This window comes from Setaria viridis, chromosome 3 (assembly GCF_005286985.2).
Source record: "Setaria viridis chromosome 3, Setaria_viridis_v4.0, whole genome shotgun sequence".
Classification (NCBI taxonomy): domain Eukaryota; kingdom Viridiplantae; phylum Streptophyta; class Magnoliopsida; order Poales; family Poaceae; genus Setaria; species Setaria viridis.
Genome location: NC_048265.2, coordinates 1,795,876 through 1,814,017, shown reverse-complemented (window position 1 = coordinate 1,814,017; position 18,142 = coordinate 1,795,876). Strand labels below are relative to the sequence as shown.

The 18,142-nt window shown below is 41.6% G+C and overlaps 3 protein-coding genes across 3 annotated transcripts; 2 read left to right on the top strand and 1 right to left on the bottom strand.

Moving 5' to 3' along the window:
- Positions 1–506: 506 nt before the first annotated feature.
- On the bottom strand, positions 507–3,250 carry LOC117847218 (U11/U12 small nuclear ribonucleoprotein 25 kDa protein). The gene is made up of 4 exons (XM_034728386.2): positions 2,884–3,250; positions 2,634–2,739; positions 1,226–1,325; positions 507–849 (listed from the first exon to the last, which is right to left on the bottom strand). The coding sequence occupies exons 1-4, from the start codon at positions 3,101–3,103 to the stop codon at positions 754–756; spliced, it is 522 nt and encodes a 173-aa protein (XP_034584277.1). The 5' UTR covers positions 3,104–3,250; the 3' UTR covers positions 507–753.
- A 136-nt stretch (positions 3,251–3,386) lies between these two features.
- Positions 3,387–5,269, top strand: LOC117847219 (PHD finger-like domain-containing protein 5A). The gene is made up of 2 exons (XM_034728387.2): positions 3,387–3,539; positions 4,674–5,269. Exon 2 carries the CDS (start codon positions 4,691–4,693, stop codon positions 5,021–5,023), a length of 333 nt encoding a protein of 110 aa, XP_034584278.1. The 5' UTR covers positions 3,387–3,539; positions 4,674–4,690; the 3' UTR covers positions 5,024–5,269.
- Positions 5,270–6,298: 1,029 nt separating this feature from the next.
- Positions 6,299–12,411, top strand: LOC117847215 (zinc finger CCCH domain-containing protein 30). The gene is made up of 4 exons (XM_034728383.2): positions 6,299–6,753; positions 10,724–10,933; positions 11,020–11,144; positions 11,233–12,411. Exons 1-4 carry the CDS (start codon positions 6,694–6,696, stop codon positions 12,188–12,190), a joined length of 1,353 nt encoding a protein of 450 aa, XP_034584274.1. The 5' UTR covers positions 6,299–6,693; the 3' UTR covers positions 12,191–12,411.
- The last annotated feature ends 5,731 nt before the right edge of the window (positions 12,412–18,142 follow it).

The following is an 18,142-nucleotide window of genomic DNA, read 5'->3' as shown; positions in this document are numbered from 1 at the left end:
ACCACTTTTTTGTTGAACTTGTTGTCTAGTGTTGCACCAAAAAAGTGTCCCCTAGTTCCCGTGAAGACATTTGCTCCTGGTATCTTTTAAATGCTCTTATTTGGGTACATATAAGCTCATATGTTTGGTTTGGTTTCTTTGTTTTTGTCTCTCAAAGCATGTGTTTGAACCCAATGTTAAGTAAGATATGAGCCGATTGTGGATTTCACAGACTTCTCCAGGACAAACATGGAACAGTTGTTCTCCTAGCCCAGACAGTTAAACTGAAAATTACTAGAACACTTCCAAACAACTTACACGACCAATGCAGATCTTAAACTAGTAAAGAATACATGCATGACCTGCGTTGCAAACATTCATAGGTTCCATGGCTTTTCGAACATATATATGCTTCCAGTTTACTGACATAGCTAGAACTTTTCGAACACTTTCAGTTCAGAACGTTCCACATTTGCTAGATCAGCATAAAGGCAGTAATTTATGCAGTAAAGTAAAACATGAGTCGATTATGATTTCTCAGACTTCTCTAGAACAAATATATAACAGTACTGAAAAATCAGTTTAACACATCACAAGAAGCTACACGACCAGATCAGCTCTTAAACATGAATACACGTGTCCCAAAAAGGGCTTCCATCAGATATGCTTCCAGTTTAATGACAGAACTTTCCGAACACTAACAGTTTGAAGTGACCACACTACTTCCTATGAGAAAAGGATGTTGCTCTCCAGCTTTAAACTCACGAGATGCGATCACAATTTCTTGTTAAGTCCATGGAAGAAGCGGTGTTTTCTTCTTCTAGAGTGCTTCCGATGCACTCTGGACATGATATGTGGCGAGAAACAGACCTACATGGAGCAGATATGGTCAATTTTCTTTTGATAGGGCGGCTACAGTCTACCTTATATGAGTTCCAAAAGTTTACAGAAAAGTATTGCAAACGGGAGACTACAATGGCCACAATTAATGGCCCAGACAAATACATAGAGCTAAGGATAAAACACTACAGAAACAGATGACAACTAAAAAAGGGGTACACAAAACTGGGAGATAAGGTCAAATCAAATAGCAATAGTACTCAGTTGATGCTTGGTTATTATAACCACCTGACAGAAGCAAGTGGGACACTCTTCATTAGCTACTTATTTAGTCTTCCAGAAATGAACATGGATATTTTCTGTAATATAACCAGAAACCTTTGTATTTCTTTAACAAAAGAGCTACCTTAGAGTTATTACGGACATCGTGAGAAGAAAGTGTAGAACTGTCATCTATCATCTTCTCATTATGATGTGTCAAGCAGTAGTTATCCCATACATGCTTCCTGCATCAAACAGAAATAGTATGACAGCACAAGAATCAGCAAAACACGCAAAAGTAGAGTTCAGAATTGTCATTATCTAAACAATAAGAAACACTGACAGACAAAAGGTTCCACAAAAGGCCACTAACCAAAAGTTTATATAGGACCCCTCCTAATTAGCATAATGAAGAAACGTATCTAAAAAAAGCATAATTGAACTTCCGAATTTCCAAATCTATATTGTCAAGCTACATTAATAGCTGTTGCTATCGTTGTCACAAACACTGAACCTAATTACCATCATTAGGATGAATCAACGATCAGTTATATGCTTATTCCTTCTAACAGAACATATATTCGGGCTTGAACATAGGCACGGCAGCACAAACTTACTATGGGATCCTTATTTCCCCCTGAATTTGTAGAATATAAATAAAATCGTTGTCCCATCCAGAAATTATAGTTATCCATAACAGCAATGCAATCCTCATACTACTCCAATAACAGGGACCGCACTTTCCGTTAATTTAGGAGCACTAATCCTAATTTGAGGAACTCTTTCAAGTGACTACTGCTGTCCATATTGTTCGGTACAAATGTTATCAGAAAAAAGGCTTCGTGGAAACCATGGAAATGGGATCATACTTTGCCACTTTGGAAGGCCCCTGAAAATGCTTGACGGAAAGCTTCAAGAGTCTAGGAACCAAGGATACCATGTATTTGTCTAGTAGACGGTGTAGAAAATACTGCATACGTCCTTCAGAATAATTGAAAGCCAAAATTTAGGCCAGCAACTTCTGTGTGTACACAGCAGACTTAGTTCAAAAGAACGAAACAATCCTGGAAAGATATTTTTTCCCTAGGTTCCAACTGAAAAAGAAAAACCTATGGTGCAGAGGGCTTGTTTGCCATATGTAAATGCATTCAACTATTCAAGCCCAAACAGGTATTCTCCGTTTCCTTACTGTACACGCACCATTACTATAATAAAGGGTAATATAAAAAAGAAGACCATGCCTCCCCTGTTAAATTAAGAAGAAAAAACTAACCAGGTGAACCTCAGTGCAAAATGAAACTAAAAATCAAAATAAACTTCAGTTTTTGTCTCTTAATGTAGTGTATACACTATGGAACATAGTCCTATCTCCAGCCAGAATTACTTGGAGGTAGTACCTAATTGCTCAGGTCCATTGTATGAGATATCACATAGTAAAGATCCACTAGGACAACCCAGCCTTGATGCCAAGGTAACAAGCATTACAAAGAGCAATGCGCATCATAAACCACTTAGAAGCATGCAATGGTCCACAGGAAAGATTGTTTCCATACCATGAGATATGACGATGCCCCATCTGCTCTTGTTCTATCTCATTGATCTTCTTCCTGATAGCCAACTTCAGATCCTTGACCGTGGCAGCATTCGACAATGCGATATCTTTCACAGGGACAAAAGAAGCAGATATGTAATCGAGTTCAATTAAAAAGGCAGGATACTCGGACTAAATGATCTACTGGAATGGTAATTTGAGATTAAAAAAAAGGTGAGCAGAATGTAAGGTCTGAAGGGGATCAGGTGTACCGAAGGAGGTGTTGTCCAACTTGACAACGGTCACCCTCATGGCGCTGCCGAGCTCGAGGTTAATCAGCGTGTCGACGTCGGCGAGAGAGGGCTTCCTAGGGACGTCCGCGAGTATAGGGTCGTCGAGGAGCGCGGCGAGCATGGACTGCAACCTCGCCTGCTTGGCCTCGCTGCTCTGGTAGGCGGCCACCTCTTCGGGCTTCCCGGAGCCCGAATCCATCTCACCCGCCGCCGCAGGGAACGATTGCCTCAGGCCCTATAGCGGAGCTACGCGGCGGAAGTCGAAGTCGCCCTACAACGGCGGCGACGGCGAGCTCGGCCGGAACGAAGGGGTAAAAGGGCGCCGGACGCTGAGATCTGTGAGACCGACATGTGGGGCCAGAGTCTCAGTGTCCCAAAACGAGAGGTCCCGCTTCCCCAGTCGACAGCCGTCCGATTGGAAAGAGGACGGGTTTGAACGAAGATCCCTTGGTGGCATCTATAAGCTTCTAGCAGCATCGGCCGCCGCCGGGAAGGCCCAAATATATCTCGCCGCTGCCGCAAGCCCTAGCCTCCGTCCGCCGCCTTCCTCGTCGCCGTCGTCTCGAGCTCTCGGCCCGCTGCCTTCGAGGAACGCGGAGCGCCACCGCACAGGACACATCCCCTACCCCCAGGAGGTACGTGAGCTCTGGAGTAGAACTTTTTCCGTGTTAGAATTGAAGCGGCTTGAGTAGGCGTTCCGTCGATTAGCCTGTGACAGGGCAGCTGACCTTGCCTCCGGCGGACGAGGGATTTAGGGCTTCCGCTACTCCGCGCGCCGTAGTTCATCTTGTTCCTCTCTCGGCTGTTCGCCTCTGCAATTCGCTCCAAGTTGTGTGGGCTCTGGCCCGTGGCAGGTGGGGAACGATGGGGGAGGGGGGAAGCATGAGAAGTGTTTTGATGCTGGTTGGGATGCCTGATGATGATGTGAATAATTACTAGTATCCATGTTTTGATGCTGCATGACTACAGTGGGAAGCATAAGCAATAGTGGATAGATTCACTAGTGCTGTATGTTGTTTGGGTGTTTACATGTGACTTCAGTAACAATAGATTGCGTAACTAGGTTATCAGCCCAATTGGAAATGCTAAGCCTGCAGGCAGCCTCAAACTTTGAAATTAGTGTAGAAATGCATTGTAGTATTCAAACTTGTATTGCAGCTGGTTAGTGTAGCCGACACGGATGGTGTAGCTTGCAGAGTTGCATTGGCATTCGGGGCTCCAGTTTTTTAAACCATAACTAAATTTATTCTTTGGTGGTTGTGCAATGAGATAGTGCTATGCCAGGGTTTCACACACAACTATATGCCATGTCATATGTTGTTTTTATGATATCACAAAAACATCAGACATGGTGAGATTGCACTGTAGTTTCGGTGGGACTTGGACTTGCTGTGTTTATGTCAATCTGCCCTATAAGTTACATGTATTCAGCAGTCTTCATCTTTCTTTTGTGAGATATTCTTATTAAAATTGACAAACCTTGTGGACACCTGATGCAATTCTGAAAAGAGCTTTAGTGTTAGTGTCTTAGTGATGAATAGTTGAGCTGCTGTTTGCTAATCTTGGGTCACCACACTAAAGTTTGCTCCTCTAGGAGATGCTCACCAAAATCTCCTAGTGCTATGGACAGCTATATGTATAATTGATTGAATTAAGAAATTGTTGACATTTCACCGAAATTTTGCTCCTGTGCTTGTTCTCCCAGCTGCTAACAAACTATAGCATCGCATGATTCTTACCTGTATACTATTCTACGATGATTTTTGCAGGTTAGCATCCGACAGCAATGGCGAAGCATCATCCTGATCTCATCATGTGCCGGAAGCAGCCCGGCATTGCGATCGGTCGCCTCTGTGAGAAATGCGATGGCAAGTGTGTCATTTGCGACTCATACGTGCGTCCATGCACGCTTGTCCGGGTGTGCGACGAGTGCAACTATGGCTCATTCCAGGGAAGGTGTGTGATCTGTGGAGGAGTCGGCATCTCAGACGCCTACTACTGCAAGGAGTGTACCCAGCAGGAGAAGGACCGGGATGGTTGTCCGAAGATTGTCAATCTTGGAAGCGCAAAGACTGATCTCTTCTATGAGCGCAAGAAGTATGGTTTTAAGAAGAGATGATGGAGCAGAGGGAGTTGCTGGGTTCTACTGGCTGCGTGTTTGTGTTCTGTCGCACTGATGCTGAGAGTAGGTTGCCTGAGGCAGCAGCTTTGTATTTGTGTTTATGATTTGATATTGATGTGAGGATACACCCCCCTGATATGCTTTGTAATAAGTAGTTCAACTGTATGGTGTAATACTCTAGAAGCTGGATTATGCAATTTATGTGGTACGGTGATGGCCACGGTTGGTCTTAAAATTCTGGAACACACGACCATTTCTAGCATACTCCTCCGTCCCAGAATATACGTTTAGAGAACAAAAGTAGATTTATATTGAAAACCAACTATTATAACTTTTTAATTAGAATTTTTTAGGTATTGGTGGTCAAAGTTAAAAATATTAACTATATTTTGGACGGAAGTACAATACAATTGCTTCGTCAGTTCTAACAACCTTTTATTAGTGTCATCTGAACGGAAAAGATATTGTTACATGAGTTGTAGCTGAGTGTGCATGGTTTGCTTTTGCTGAGAATCAGCTGGAAACAATATGATCAGTTTGGTGAGCCTGTATGCAAGGGCGGCATTTTGTTTCCTGAACTACATAAAATAAAGTTTGGATCTATCTAAGAAAATATATCGCGTCATTCTAGAAAGTACACTGTGTTGCGTTGCATGATACCAGCATGTCACGTCATGTCATGCCATTGTCACTGGCACTCACGAGGTAATCCTTGAGCAATCAGATGTGCTGGGTTAGTTGAACTGCACGGTGGTTGCCTGGTCATTGTGATGATGGCTGCTGATGCGTTTGACGGTTTGAGTGCCTGCACTGCACCTAGGCCTGCCATCTTGCGTAGCACATCTACATGAGTCAAATTGGACAGATAAAGAGGTTAGATGCAGAGACAATTACACGGTTTATCCTCCGTCAACAGCAAAGCACCAAAGTATTTTTAAACCTAGAAGTCATTATACAAAAATCCAAAAAAAATCCAAGCTAAACATCACCAGAGTCTGTCGAGAGAAGTACTCTAAAGAAGAGTTGGCATCTGATACGTCTCCTCGAAGGAGACGCTAATCTACCGGCTTAAAAAATTACAGGAACCATGATCGAAAAAGGAGAGGCCGTCCGTCAGTCACATGACCTGCCTGCCTACAACAACAGGGGCGCCTGGTTTCTCTGGAGTCTGGAAGAAAAGCCGCAGAAACCGCCGAAATTTATTAATGCAAACCAGGCCGCCCCCACACCACCACCCATTATCCTAGAAAACGGTGGGAAATCGCGGAGAGAAAGGGGGTGAAATCAAACCAAATCAAATCAAATCGACGCGACGACGAGAGGGGGCGAGAGAGAGAGAAGCCAACAAAACAAAAGGGGGGGCGCCGACGCCAGCACATCCTCCTGCTCCTCCCCACCACCACCACCTCCCGTCTCATCGCCCCCTTCCAAATCCACACCCTCCCGCCGCCGCCGCCGCTATCGCCATCCTCCCGCGAGGTCACCGTACCCCCTCGCGGTCCGGTGAGGACGGGGAGGAGGCGGGGGGAGCGGAAACCCTAGATGACCCCGATCCCGGGTCCGGACCAGCAGAGAGCCTTCCGGATTGCGCCCCTTCGATCGCCGCCGCATCGCCCCGCCGCCTAGGGTTCCCGCGCCTATAGATCGGTTTGGGGGAGTGCCAAGTAATGATGGGGTCCAGGCGGCCCAGGCGCGTTTCGTGGGCCACCGGGGCCAATCTCTGCAAGGTATTGTGATAAAAATCCTCGCCGTAATGATGGATGAGTTCGTCCGCCGCCACGGCGAGGAGAACGATTCGCGCTCCCCCCTCACCTTCCAATCCTTCGCGGCTTGCTCGCGGTTTGAAGGTTTTTTTTTTGTTTTTTTGCTTCTTGTTGATTTAATCCGTCCAACTCCGTGTTACAATGAGGAGGCACGATCTATTTGTTATGTTTTGATTGCACAATGTGTTCGACTTGCCTAAAACGAACATGCAATTTTAACTTCGCAATGCCTTTTCAAAAAAAAAAATTCTTCCCAATGCTATGGGCAGAAGAAACGACTGAGATGGATTCGATCCTGACTTCTGCAAATGAGACATTGCTGGTGTTCCTTGCACCCAAATAATTGCAGAAGAGAATGAACGATCTTCTTATACCAGTTAAACAACAGCAATATGCAAGTGACAGGAATCAATGAAATAACCCAGCAAATGTGGACTTGGGCTAAAATAGTGAACAAAATGATGCCTGAAACAACTTTACAAAACAAGCAATGACACATTACTTTCAAAGATCCCATGATACATGTTGATAATTACTGCATATGTTCCAACTGCATAATATTCCTCCAGGGAATTATGTGTTAAATAGTAAATTCATTTCATGCATTCTCCATAGAAAGGAAATGGTGATTACAAGTATAAATTTAAATTTGGTTGAAATGTAGTTAAACGGGATTGATCTGATTTTATGCTGTTGTGTTTATGTTCCAGTTCACCGCAGAATTTTTTTTTCAATTGTATGCTGAATTTTGTTACCAGGCAGTCTTGAATAGAGTAATCTTGGCCTACTCAAGACAGAAATTCTGTAGCTGCCAAATGTCAATAAAGATAACTGTTTTCTCAGCATTTGTATGTGTGAGACTTATCTTTTGAAAAATAAAACTCATTGTTCATTTTTAGTTTTAACACGAATATAATGAGCGTAAACAAGTTCATTACCCATGAGCATGATTGCTTTTTTTTAAAAAAAATCATATACACATTATGCTCCTGTTCTATATTTGTTACCTGTGAGAAATATTTTTTACATTTTTTTTAAAGATAAGCAAAGTATCCATGACACAATGTGAGAAAGGAGGATGCAAATATCATACCTTGGATGTGAAATACTTGGAGAAAACATTTTTTTACAGAAGCATCTTCCATATCAAATGCCACGATACGTATATACAATGATTCTGCAACACCACAATGCAATTTGTTCATTTTAAATGTAGTGACAGGCATTTCACAGTGTCCAGTTGAGGTTCATTATGCTCAAGAATATAATTTGTCTTGTGTTTTGATGTCTCGTGTTTTGAGATGACAAGGTTGTTCTCTCACTGCAATCCAATGGTGTGCTGTGAGCTCATCGTATTATGTCCTATTCCTATTCATTAAATTTAACATAGAATAATCCTATCATCATGCCTATTTGTCCTAAAATAAACAAGTCTTCATGATGAAGTCTTGGTATTTCATGTACAGAAGGAAAGTTTCACCTTCATGGTTAGGCAGGTGCCCATGCATATCCGGCAGCTTGTTGATTATAGCACCACACTAGTTTGTAGCATTAGCTCCCACTTGGGCCTTCTGTACATCACTACATTGTAATAATATGATATTGTTATGACATAAAGGATCAGTGTAAAATGGAAATGCTAAGTCTCTGGTCATAATATAAGATGTCTTGTAGATTTGTATGTCAGGTAATCAAATATTTATAAAATTCTATCATTTCTAGTCTTATTAGATAGATGAATCGATCTACCCAACGAGTACATATTTGACATAATTCCATTTAATCTTAACAAAATTCTATGCCTCCTAAGTATGTGGACTGGACATACATTGTGAAGCAGAGTTATATGTATAGGGCAGCAGAGTTAGTCTGCATGAGAGACAAAGCCGTGCTGGGTCACTACTGCAGAATGCTGCCACAGTTTTATTCCCAAACAGTGTGTTGTTGCCGGCCAACTGTGATAGTTTGGGTGTGTACAATGTTTCAAAAAAAAAAAAAAACTAGGCGCTAGGCAGGTAGTGACGCTAACGTGGCTAGGTGATTTACTTTTGCAGGTGGCTAGAGTAATGCGATGCTAAACAGAGGAATTGTGGCATATTATCAAAATTCGACATTATCATGCATCCATGATTTCCATGAGTATTGCTCGTTGATCTCTGCCTCTAATTGTCCCACTTTTATTTGTAAATCAAGTCCTAAACTTCTTTAGGAGAAAAAAAATGCCTAGCGGTGTTTCAAAACAGAAGGTGTATGGCTGATGAAGTGGTTAGGCACAACTGTGAAAATCAATTGAACATGTTAAAATGTCAAACTTGTGCCAAAGTTTGGCATTGAATGGAGCACTCCTTACTTCCAGTGGTCCACGGCAACAATTATATTGCATGCTTTGTCTCATGCATGCTAGCTATCTGATGAATCTTGTAACTGACATTATCTGCATGTCTGGTATAGACACAAAATGTCATAGCTTAATGAATCCGTCCCATGCAGGACTGTGTAATCTGAACCAAAGCAAGCTAACAAATGTATGATTTCCTGATATCTAACCTCAAGTACATGCAATCTCAACTGTATGTTTTTTAAATGGTCACATATACATGTAGTGAATGAGTAAATTGCAGCAGAAAAGATCTGGAAGGATATGACATTATAGCATGCTTCCATATGTTAATAATTGGACTACAGCGTTGGTGGAAATGGACGAGGGATAGTTAGAAGTGTGTACAACAATCAAACAATATATTTTGGTGTATTGTTCCTGTCACTAATGACTGCAAGAAAGTTTACATGGCTCCATTAAGTCAACTCGAGAATCTAGTGATTCACTGGACACTGTTGACCTCTTCTTTAATTGTCTTATTTGTTTCTATGTATTTCTTATCTTATTACTAAAAGTTATTTTTTTGGCTTTTTATGCACACAAAAATCATTTCTGTAAGATATATGGCCGGGCAGAATCTTTGTATGCCCTTTTAGGTGCTATAGACGAACTGCATTCATCTCATCATTCTGAATGTGGTATTAAAGTATCATGATGAAAGGCCAAAGCCTTCTTCAGCTTATTGGCTGAAATTATAAGCAATATTATATAGGTTACTATGTGTTTTCTTGGATTCTTGTCCAAAATCATCTTGATGCTTTTGTAGTTGTGCATCTTATCATATGGCATTCATGCTTTTCAGCCCTAGATCCGTGTGCACTGGTAATTCATTGTTTGAAGCATCTATCTATATGTCGGTGGAATGTTTTATCGATGATAAGTTTACTCATGGACTCCAATCCCCCCATGCCCGTGATAACCTTCCAGTATTCCCATCCAAGGATAAAGGAAGAATGGTGGTTGGCACATCCTTGTTTTCTCATATTCGAATACAACCATTTTTTTACTTATGGCATTTTGGATGATTGTGTCTATATTTCTTAAGAGCTACCATGATTTTGGTTAAGTGATCAACCACATGGATACTTGTACTGGTAATTTAGTTAATGATCAACTCTGATGTTGGACATAGATTTTTATATAGTTAGATTACAAAATCGTTCTGTGTCAATATTTCAAACTGGAGTTGCTTTTCATGACAGCTACGTAATGGATAGATGTGTGATTATTATTCAAACTATGGCAATTTGCTGATTCTATTACTATTTTTTTAGTTGGATATACACTGGACTGGCTGGCCTATGCTCGGATAGAAGTGTCTATGTAACTGAGCTCATCAGCTGATCTTTTTATCCTGTATCCTGTGCCATTATGTGCCCTTCTTGAATCAAACTACTTATGATAGTTAGGTTCAAGTAGCAATTACCTTATTGCTCTTTCGTTCTTGCGGAATTTGTTTGTTTCTAATGTAGGTTTGCTGTTTCCTAGTCAATAAAAAGTTATAACATGTAAATAAGTAAATACTAATCCATCATGATCTCATGAATCTGTCAGGTAAGGCTTTTTCTCTCAGAGGATTCCCCTTCTCAAGCTGGATTAAGACCGCAAGACAATCTGCAAGCAAAAGGCTCATGGTTAATGCATGCAGCTGGCCCAAGCTCGGATGATTCCCTGCCTCCGGGCTTTGAATCATTGCAGCCAACCAACGATCACAAAATTGACATATCTCAAATCCCTCTTATTAGGTGGAGATGCCCACCACAGGTAATTAGTATTCATGAGTTTGAACTCTGCACTCTACTAATGCCAAGATAACTTTAAGATCGTTCTCAACCTTGTATTGGATGCAGATATTGTATAATCCTGACTGGCTTGTTGTCGCTGGAGAAGAAAGTGTTGAGGCTGCCTTACAGAATGAGAGAATATTTGGAGCCCTTGAGGCTATATATCCACGGTCATCAAACATTCCTCCGAAGTAAGCAAGCTCTACTTCAATTTATAATGCTTCAGATTTGACTCTTCTTGCACCAATTCTTATGTGTGAACTCCTTGTGCCAATCCAGCCCATTTGTCTCTCCTGATGTGAAAGACTCCTATTTTGATGATTCTCGGACCCAATTGGTTCCGTTGATCCCTGTTGAAGAGGATGATGTTTCTGATCAGTTGGAAGAACCACCAGCTGGTCCACCAAACAGTTACCATCAGTCAGATAAGTATGACTCTGCAATAGTCAGGGTCCCACAAGGCTCAGATGCCCCATTTACCACTGCACAGCAGCACCCCAATGGTTCCATCAACACAGCAAGTGCTGCTGGTATCTCCACTGATCCTGATGCAGTGGCTGCCGCAATAATGCAAAGCAATCAAATGGGAAATATGATTGACCAAGATCTACTCATCAAAATACTAAGTGACCCTGCCCAACTTGAGAGGCTAATGAAAGAATATGGCACACTTAAACATGAACAACCAACCAACAGTCCTGTTCCTGCCCCGATGCTACGAGGCCCACCGCCCCAAATGACAGCTAGCATTCCAGTCCCTTTCCCAGATCATGTGACAACATTTCATAACATAAACCCTACGCTGCCACCTCCACCACCTGTGATGAATCGGCTGCCTCCAGCTATTCCTTCAGTTGGCATGAATCCTCCAGCAAGTTCGAGTCAAGCAGTGAACTTCTCAAATATTCCAGGTAGGGGTATCAACTATTACAAGACACTGATCCATCAGCATGGAGGGGAGAGGCAGGAACCACTTCAGCAGCATGGGATGCAGTTTGCAATGCATCACCATTCTGTTCCTTCGCAGACTAGCACCATTGATGTGGTTAGCAATGGTTCTATGCCAGGTAGGGAGAAGCAAAGGCCTACGAAGCCCTGTGCTTACTTCAACAGCGCCAGGGGGTGTCGCAATGGTGCAAACTGCACGTTTCTGCACGATGTGTCAGCCGCGAGGAAAGAGCAGCCAAAGGGATCGAAAAGGATAAAGCTAGACAGCAGAATAGCCGGCCGGTATTGACTATTGAGCAGCGGCTGCTGCTGGTTGATTTTTGACTGTTCTTTGGTTCGATATTCTTATTTCGCCATCTTTCTTTCTTTTTTCCAAATGATTCAGTAAATATTGCGCTTCAGTTCCTTGGTTCTTTCGCTTCCAGTGCCCATTTAATCTTTGTCAAGGGAAGAAAATGTTTTAGAAAGAAAATCATTCCATGATTAATTGAAGCTCTGAGTTTTACTGAATGTGTTGAACTGTTGAAGCACAGGCTAATTGTGTGTCATGGTCGTTTGTGGCAAGTTCTGTTTTTGTCAAGACTGGGATACGTTGAACTTACGAAGAAGCAGAGATCCACGGATCGTTAAATCATGATTTCGTACGTCATTAATAAAAGCTAAAACCAAATTGGGTCTTGTAGACTTGTACTATCTGAGTGCTGGTATGTTCACTAATCGAAGAGGGCTGCTTGGCTAGGGGACAAGTCGCTTTCGAGCTTTGTAGCTACGGTAAGCCAGTATGCGTCACTGTCGTACGTACGGGCATGAGCATAGACACAAGTGTTAGAAATGAGCTAAAACAGTTTAAGGCGCCGCTTTCGTACGTACCGAATTACTCTTCGTCAGAAATTGATGCTCGGCCAAAAGTGTGTAGAAGGAACTGTTAGCTGAACTAGCAGCTCAGTTCATTTTTGTTACGAAACGGTGTGTCTGTTTCTAACACACATCTCTCTATACTCGCTGATCTCATCGACAGAGGAAGAGGATTAGCATTTAGTTAGTATAAGCAGTTAGCACTACAAAGGACATGTTCTTTCGTTAGTAGATTGTTCCATTGAACACTTACCTTTTCCCGAACAGTCACGTCTATACAACGCAACTGTTCACTTGTATATAATCCAAAGAGATCAATAAACATAAATGAGTTCCTAAATCTCTGTTCATTTTACATTCACATTTAACACGTTATCAGCACGCTCGTGAATAGAGAACAACTGACATGCGAATGCTCCTAAACAACCCACGTTCCTACGGGGTCAATCTGATGGAGGAGGAATTATGCCTAGTGGATAGTGGTACCACTAATTCTATACTTAGAGAAACAAAGTATTTCCAAACTCTTACAAAAAGATAAGGAAATGTTTTGACAATCGCAGGACGCGATGCTACAATAATTGGCTCTGGTAGTGCCACTATTATACTCCCCATGGGTACCTAAATTACAATTGAGGATGCATTATTGTATCTCGATTCAAAGCGTACCTTGTTAAGTTACAGAGATATCCGTCAAAATGGTTTTCATATAGAAACATGTGATGATAATAATGAGGAAATTCTCCTCATTACTAAAAATAGCGGATATAGCAAACAAATTATTGAAAAAATTCCCTCTTTTTCGTCCGGATTGTACTATACATACATCAAACCCGTACCACATGTTGCGTATAAGGTAATTTTTCAGAATATTGACGCATTCAAAACTTGGCATGATCGCCTTGGCCATCCTAGTATAGGGATGATGCGAAAAATTATCAGCAATTCTAATGGTCATGAGTTAAATACTGCTAAATTCCCCAAATCTTCAGATTTTATGTGCACTTCATGTGCTACAGGAAAATTGATCGTACGGCCATCGCCCGCTAAGATTCAAAATGAGCCACTAAAATTTCTTGAACGCATTCAAGGAGATATTTGTGACCCTATACAACCACTGTCTGGACCGTTCAGGTATTTCATGGTTCTAATAGATGCATCTACTAGATGGTCTCATGTGTGTCTTTTGTCCACTCATAACCATGCATTTGCAAAAATTATTGCTCAAGTTATTAGACTTAGAGCATATAATCCTGAACATCAAATTCAATCAATTCGAATGGACAATGCTGCTGAATTTTCCTCAAAAGCTTTCAACAATTATTGTATGGCTTTGGAAATTCAAGTTCAGTACTCTATTCCATATGTCCATACACAAATTGGTTTAGCAGAATCTCTTATTAAAAGAATTAAACTCATTGCACGACCGTTATTACAAAATTGCAATCTACCAACCTCAAGTTGGGGTCATGCAGTCTTATACGCTGCTGACTTAATACAATTGCGACCAACTGCATATCACGCAGTCTCCCCATTGCAATTAGTACGTGGGAATATGCCAGATATTTCCTATCCGTGAAAATTCGGTTGCGCTGTATACATACCGATCTCACTGCCTAAGCGTACTTCTAGGGGCCCACATAGGAAACTTGGTATCTATGTGGGATAGCAATCTCCATCAATTATCAAATACCTCGAGCCTCTTACAGGGGACTTATTCACGGCCCGATATGCGGAATGCATATTTAATGAGGACCATTTTCCGATATTAGGGGGAGACTTCAAGTACCAAATAGAATGTCAGGAAATCATCTGGAATGCTCAAGGCATTTCCCCCTCAGATCCACGTACTCTAGAGACTGAACAACAAGTTCAGAAAATCATAAACTTGCAACATATTGCAAATAACCTGCCAGAAGCATTTACTGATTATAAGGGTGTCACTAAATCCTCTTATCCTGCTCGCAATGCGCCTGAAAGAGTGGAGGTACCAATAAAAACCATTCAACTCCCACTTCCAAAGAAGAAGGGGAAAAGTACAACCGCTCCTAAGGATAATGCTCCAAGTAAGCGTCCGAGGATATCGAGGACTAAGTCCTCCAAATCAGTAAATCCAAGCGAACCTCAAGTTGGTAGACACCCAATAGTGGATAAAAATCCAACATCAGGACAAAATCCACAATCCGGATCAACGGTGCATCGAAATTCTGATCCTTGGATATCGGAACACCCTGACTCCATAGTTTTGGGAAATGTAGAGTCAAATAATGGGGTGAAAGAAATTTCCATCAATTACATAGATTCAGGAGAATCATACGATCGTAAGACTACTGTTGTCGACATATACTAGCAATTGCAGAAGTCTTTCTCAATGATCCAGATCCCAAGACAATGGCAGAGTGCAAAAAGCGCTCGGACTGGCTTCAATGGAAAGAAGCAATTCAAGCTGAGATAGCCTCGCTCACTAGAAGAGGGGTATTCACATTTGCAATACCTACACCTTCCAAAGTCTTTCCTGCAGGCTTTAAATGTGTTTTCATCCGAAAACGGAATGAGAACAATAAGGTGGTGAGATATAAAGCAAGGTTAGTAGCACAAGGGTTCACGCAGAGATTCGGCATTGATTACAATGAAACCTATTCTCCAGTAATGAGTGGAATTACTCTCCGATACTTAATATCATTGGCAGTTCAAAATCATCTATCTATGCAGTTAATGGATGTGGTGACAGCATATCTATATGGATCACTTGATTCGGACATATACATGAAGGTTCCCGATGGAATCCAAATTCCGAATCCAAATGCAAATCGCAACATGTATTGTGTAAAACTACAAAAGTCATTATATGGCTTGAAGCAGTCGGGACGAATGTGGTACAACCGACTAAGTGAATTCCTTCTAAAGAAAGGATACACTAACAATGATGTTTTCCCATGTGTTTTCATTAAGAAATCTCGAACGGGATTTTGTATTATATCCGTGTATGTTGATGATTTAAATATCATTGGTAGCCCAAAGGATATAGAAGAAGCACGCCAACATCTAAAGATGGAATTCGAGATGAAGGATTTGGGTAAGACCAAGTATTGCCTAGGCTTACAATTTGAGCACCGTCCTTCAGGGATTTTAGTGCATCAATCAGCCTATATCCAGAAAATATTGGAGAAATTTAATATGGATAAATCATACCCCAATAAAACTCCAATGGTTGTTCGTTCCTTAGAAATAGGGAAAGATCCATTTAGACCATGGGATATTGGGGAAAAGATGTTGGGACCAGAAATCCCATATCTCAGTGTCATTGGCGCACTTATGCATCTTGCAAATTGCACTAGGCCTGATATCGTATTTGTAGTGAACTTACTGGCTAGGCATAGTGCGAACCCAACTCGCCGTCATTGGACGGGAGCCAAGTGTATCCTCAGATACCTTAATGGTACAAAGGATATTGGTCTATTCTTCAAGAAAAATCATAATCCTAGTATGATTGGTTATATTGATGCTGGTTACTTATCTGATCCTCATAACGGAAAATCCCAAACAGGATTTGTATTCCTACATGGAGGTACAGCTATTTCATGGAAATCTTCTAAGCAGACTATGACAACGACCTCTACTAATCATTCTGAAAGTATTGCTCTATACAAGGCATCACGAGAATGTGCATGGCTTTGCAGAATGATTAAACACATACAATAGTCATGTGGTATTGGTTCAATTGAATCACCTACAATTATCTATGAAGATAATTCCGCTTGTGTTACACAGATGCAAACATGTTACATAAAGAGCAATATCACTAAGCATTTTGTTCCTAAACTGTTTTATCCCCATGATTTACAAGAAAGCGGGGAAATAAACATATTGCAATTCAAGTCATGTGATAATCTCGCTGATCTATTTACTAAGTCCTTACCAACTTCTGTATTTCAAAAATTGGTACATGGAATTGGTATGTGGCGACTTCGAGATTTGCCAGAATCAGGGGAGATATCTCCTAAATATTAACCTGTACCAGCATCATATTAAACTCTTTTCTTTCACAAGTTTTACTCACAAGGTTTCTTGTTAAAGTTTTTAATGAGTAATATTAACATAAGCATGTGTCATATTTCCTATTTTTCCCATCGGGGTTTTTTGGAAAATATCAAAGACACAAATTGCTCTCACAACTTATCCATAGTTTTTCCCTTAAAAGGTTTTTCATGTAAGTTATCAAGAGGCAATACCAATAATATGTTGTCATATTTTCTCCTAATTTTTCCACTGGGTTTTTGCAGGAGTTTTAGCAACATATCAATTTATATTACTCCTTATATTTTTCCTGAAATATTTTGGGGTAATCTATATGTCGTATCTCCAATATTTTTCCCACTGGGTTTACTGGGTTTTTAATGGGATACCAATGGCATGGTGATTTATTTAAATCACACTCATATATGCTATTTTCTCCTTATTTTCCTATAAGGTTTAAAGGAGTTTTTATAGCGTATTTGTACATACATATTCCTCAGATTTTTCCCACAGGGTTTTTCTCGAGGAATCCAAGATACTTCTACATTAATCTCAAAGAATATTCGATCAAGGGGGGTGTTACGAAACGGTGTGTCTGTTCCTAACAGACACCTCTCTATACTCGGTGATCTCATCAACAGAGGAAGAGGATTAGCAGTTAGTTAGTATAAGTAGTGCTTACGAAGGACATATCCCTTTGTTAGTAGATTGTTCCATTGAACAGTTACCTTTTCCCGAACAGTCACGTCCAGACAACGCGACTGTTCACTTGTATATAATCCAAAGAGATCAATAAACATAAATGAGTTCCCAAATCTCTGTTCATTTTACATTCACATTCAACAATTTTGAGAGGAAAAAAAAAACTTCGCAAGTCGCAAATCGTAGAAATGGCATTCGATCAAAACTGCTGCCGGTTTGGTGGTTTGAGTCCCCCGGCATCGTCTATCTCCTTCCCGTAATCCCGTTCCCAGATGACCCGCTGATCCCGCGGCCTCGTTCACTCAGCCGCCGCCTCCTTTCCCGGCGGCAGCTGAGCGCGGGTTGATGGGGACGCCGGCCAGGGTCGGTCCAAACATCCAGCCAGGTGCTACCGTGCTAGCCGGCTTGCTACAGTAGCATTTCATGTGCTATTCGTCATCGTCTCGTCTCGTCCACGCGATGCCTGCCTGCGTGCTGGGCTGGGCGGGCGGCTCCTGGCCTCCTGCTCTCGTTGCCCAGCAGTTGAGACCATCAGCCCATCAAGAGAGGCTCAACAGGCCGGCCATTATCCACCCAGCCAGCCCGTGGGTAGGCGATGCAAGGTGGTGATGGGAACAGAACTCAGTTTCGTTCATGCAGCTACAGATACAGAAAGAAATGGCAACTC

Bases quoted from the DNA above. Each gene is read 5' to 3' on its own strand.
- LOC117847219 (XM_034728387.2), top strand. From the start codon at position 4,691: ATGGCGAAGCATCATCCTGATCTCATCATGTGCCGGAAGCAGCCCGGC.
- LOC117847218 (XM_034728386.2), bottom strand. From the start codon at position 3,103: ATGGATTCGGGCTCCGGGAAGCCCGAAGAGGTGGCCGCCTACCAGAGC. The intron at 2,740-2,883 runs GTACACCTGATC...TCCCTGTGAAAG, and splicing joins GTTGGACAACACCTCCTTCG to ATATCGCATTGTCGAATGCT. The intron at 1,326-2,633 runs GTATGGAAACAA...TGTTTGATGCAG, and splicing joins GGGCATCGTCATATCTCATG to GAAGCATGTATGGGATAACT.
- LOC117847215 (XM_034728383.2), top strand. From the start codon at position 6,694: ATGATGGGGTCCAGGCGGCCCAGGCGCGTTTCGTGGGCCACCGGGGCC. The intron at 6,754-10,723 runs GTATTGTGATAA...TGAATCTGTCAG, and splicing joins CCGGGGCCAATCTCTGCAAG to GTAAGGCTTTTTCTCTCAGA. The intron at 10,934-11,019 runs GTAATTAGTATT...TATTGGATGCAG, and splicing joins GGTGGAGATGCCCACCACAG to ATATTGTATAATCCTGACTG.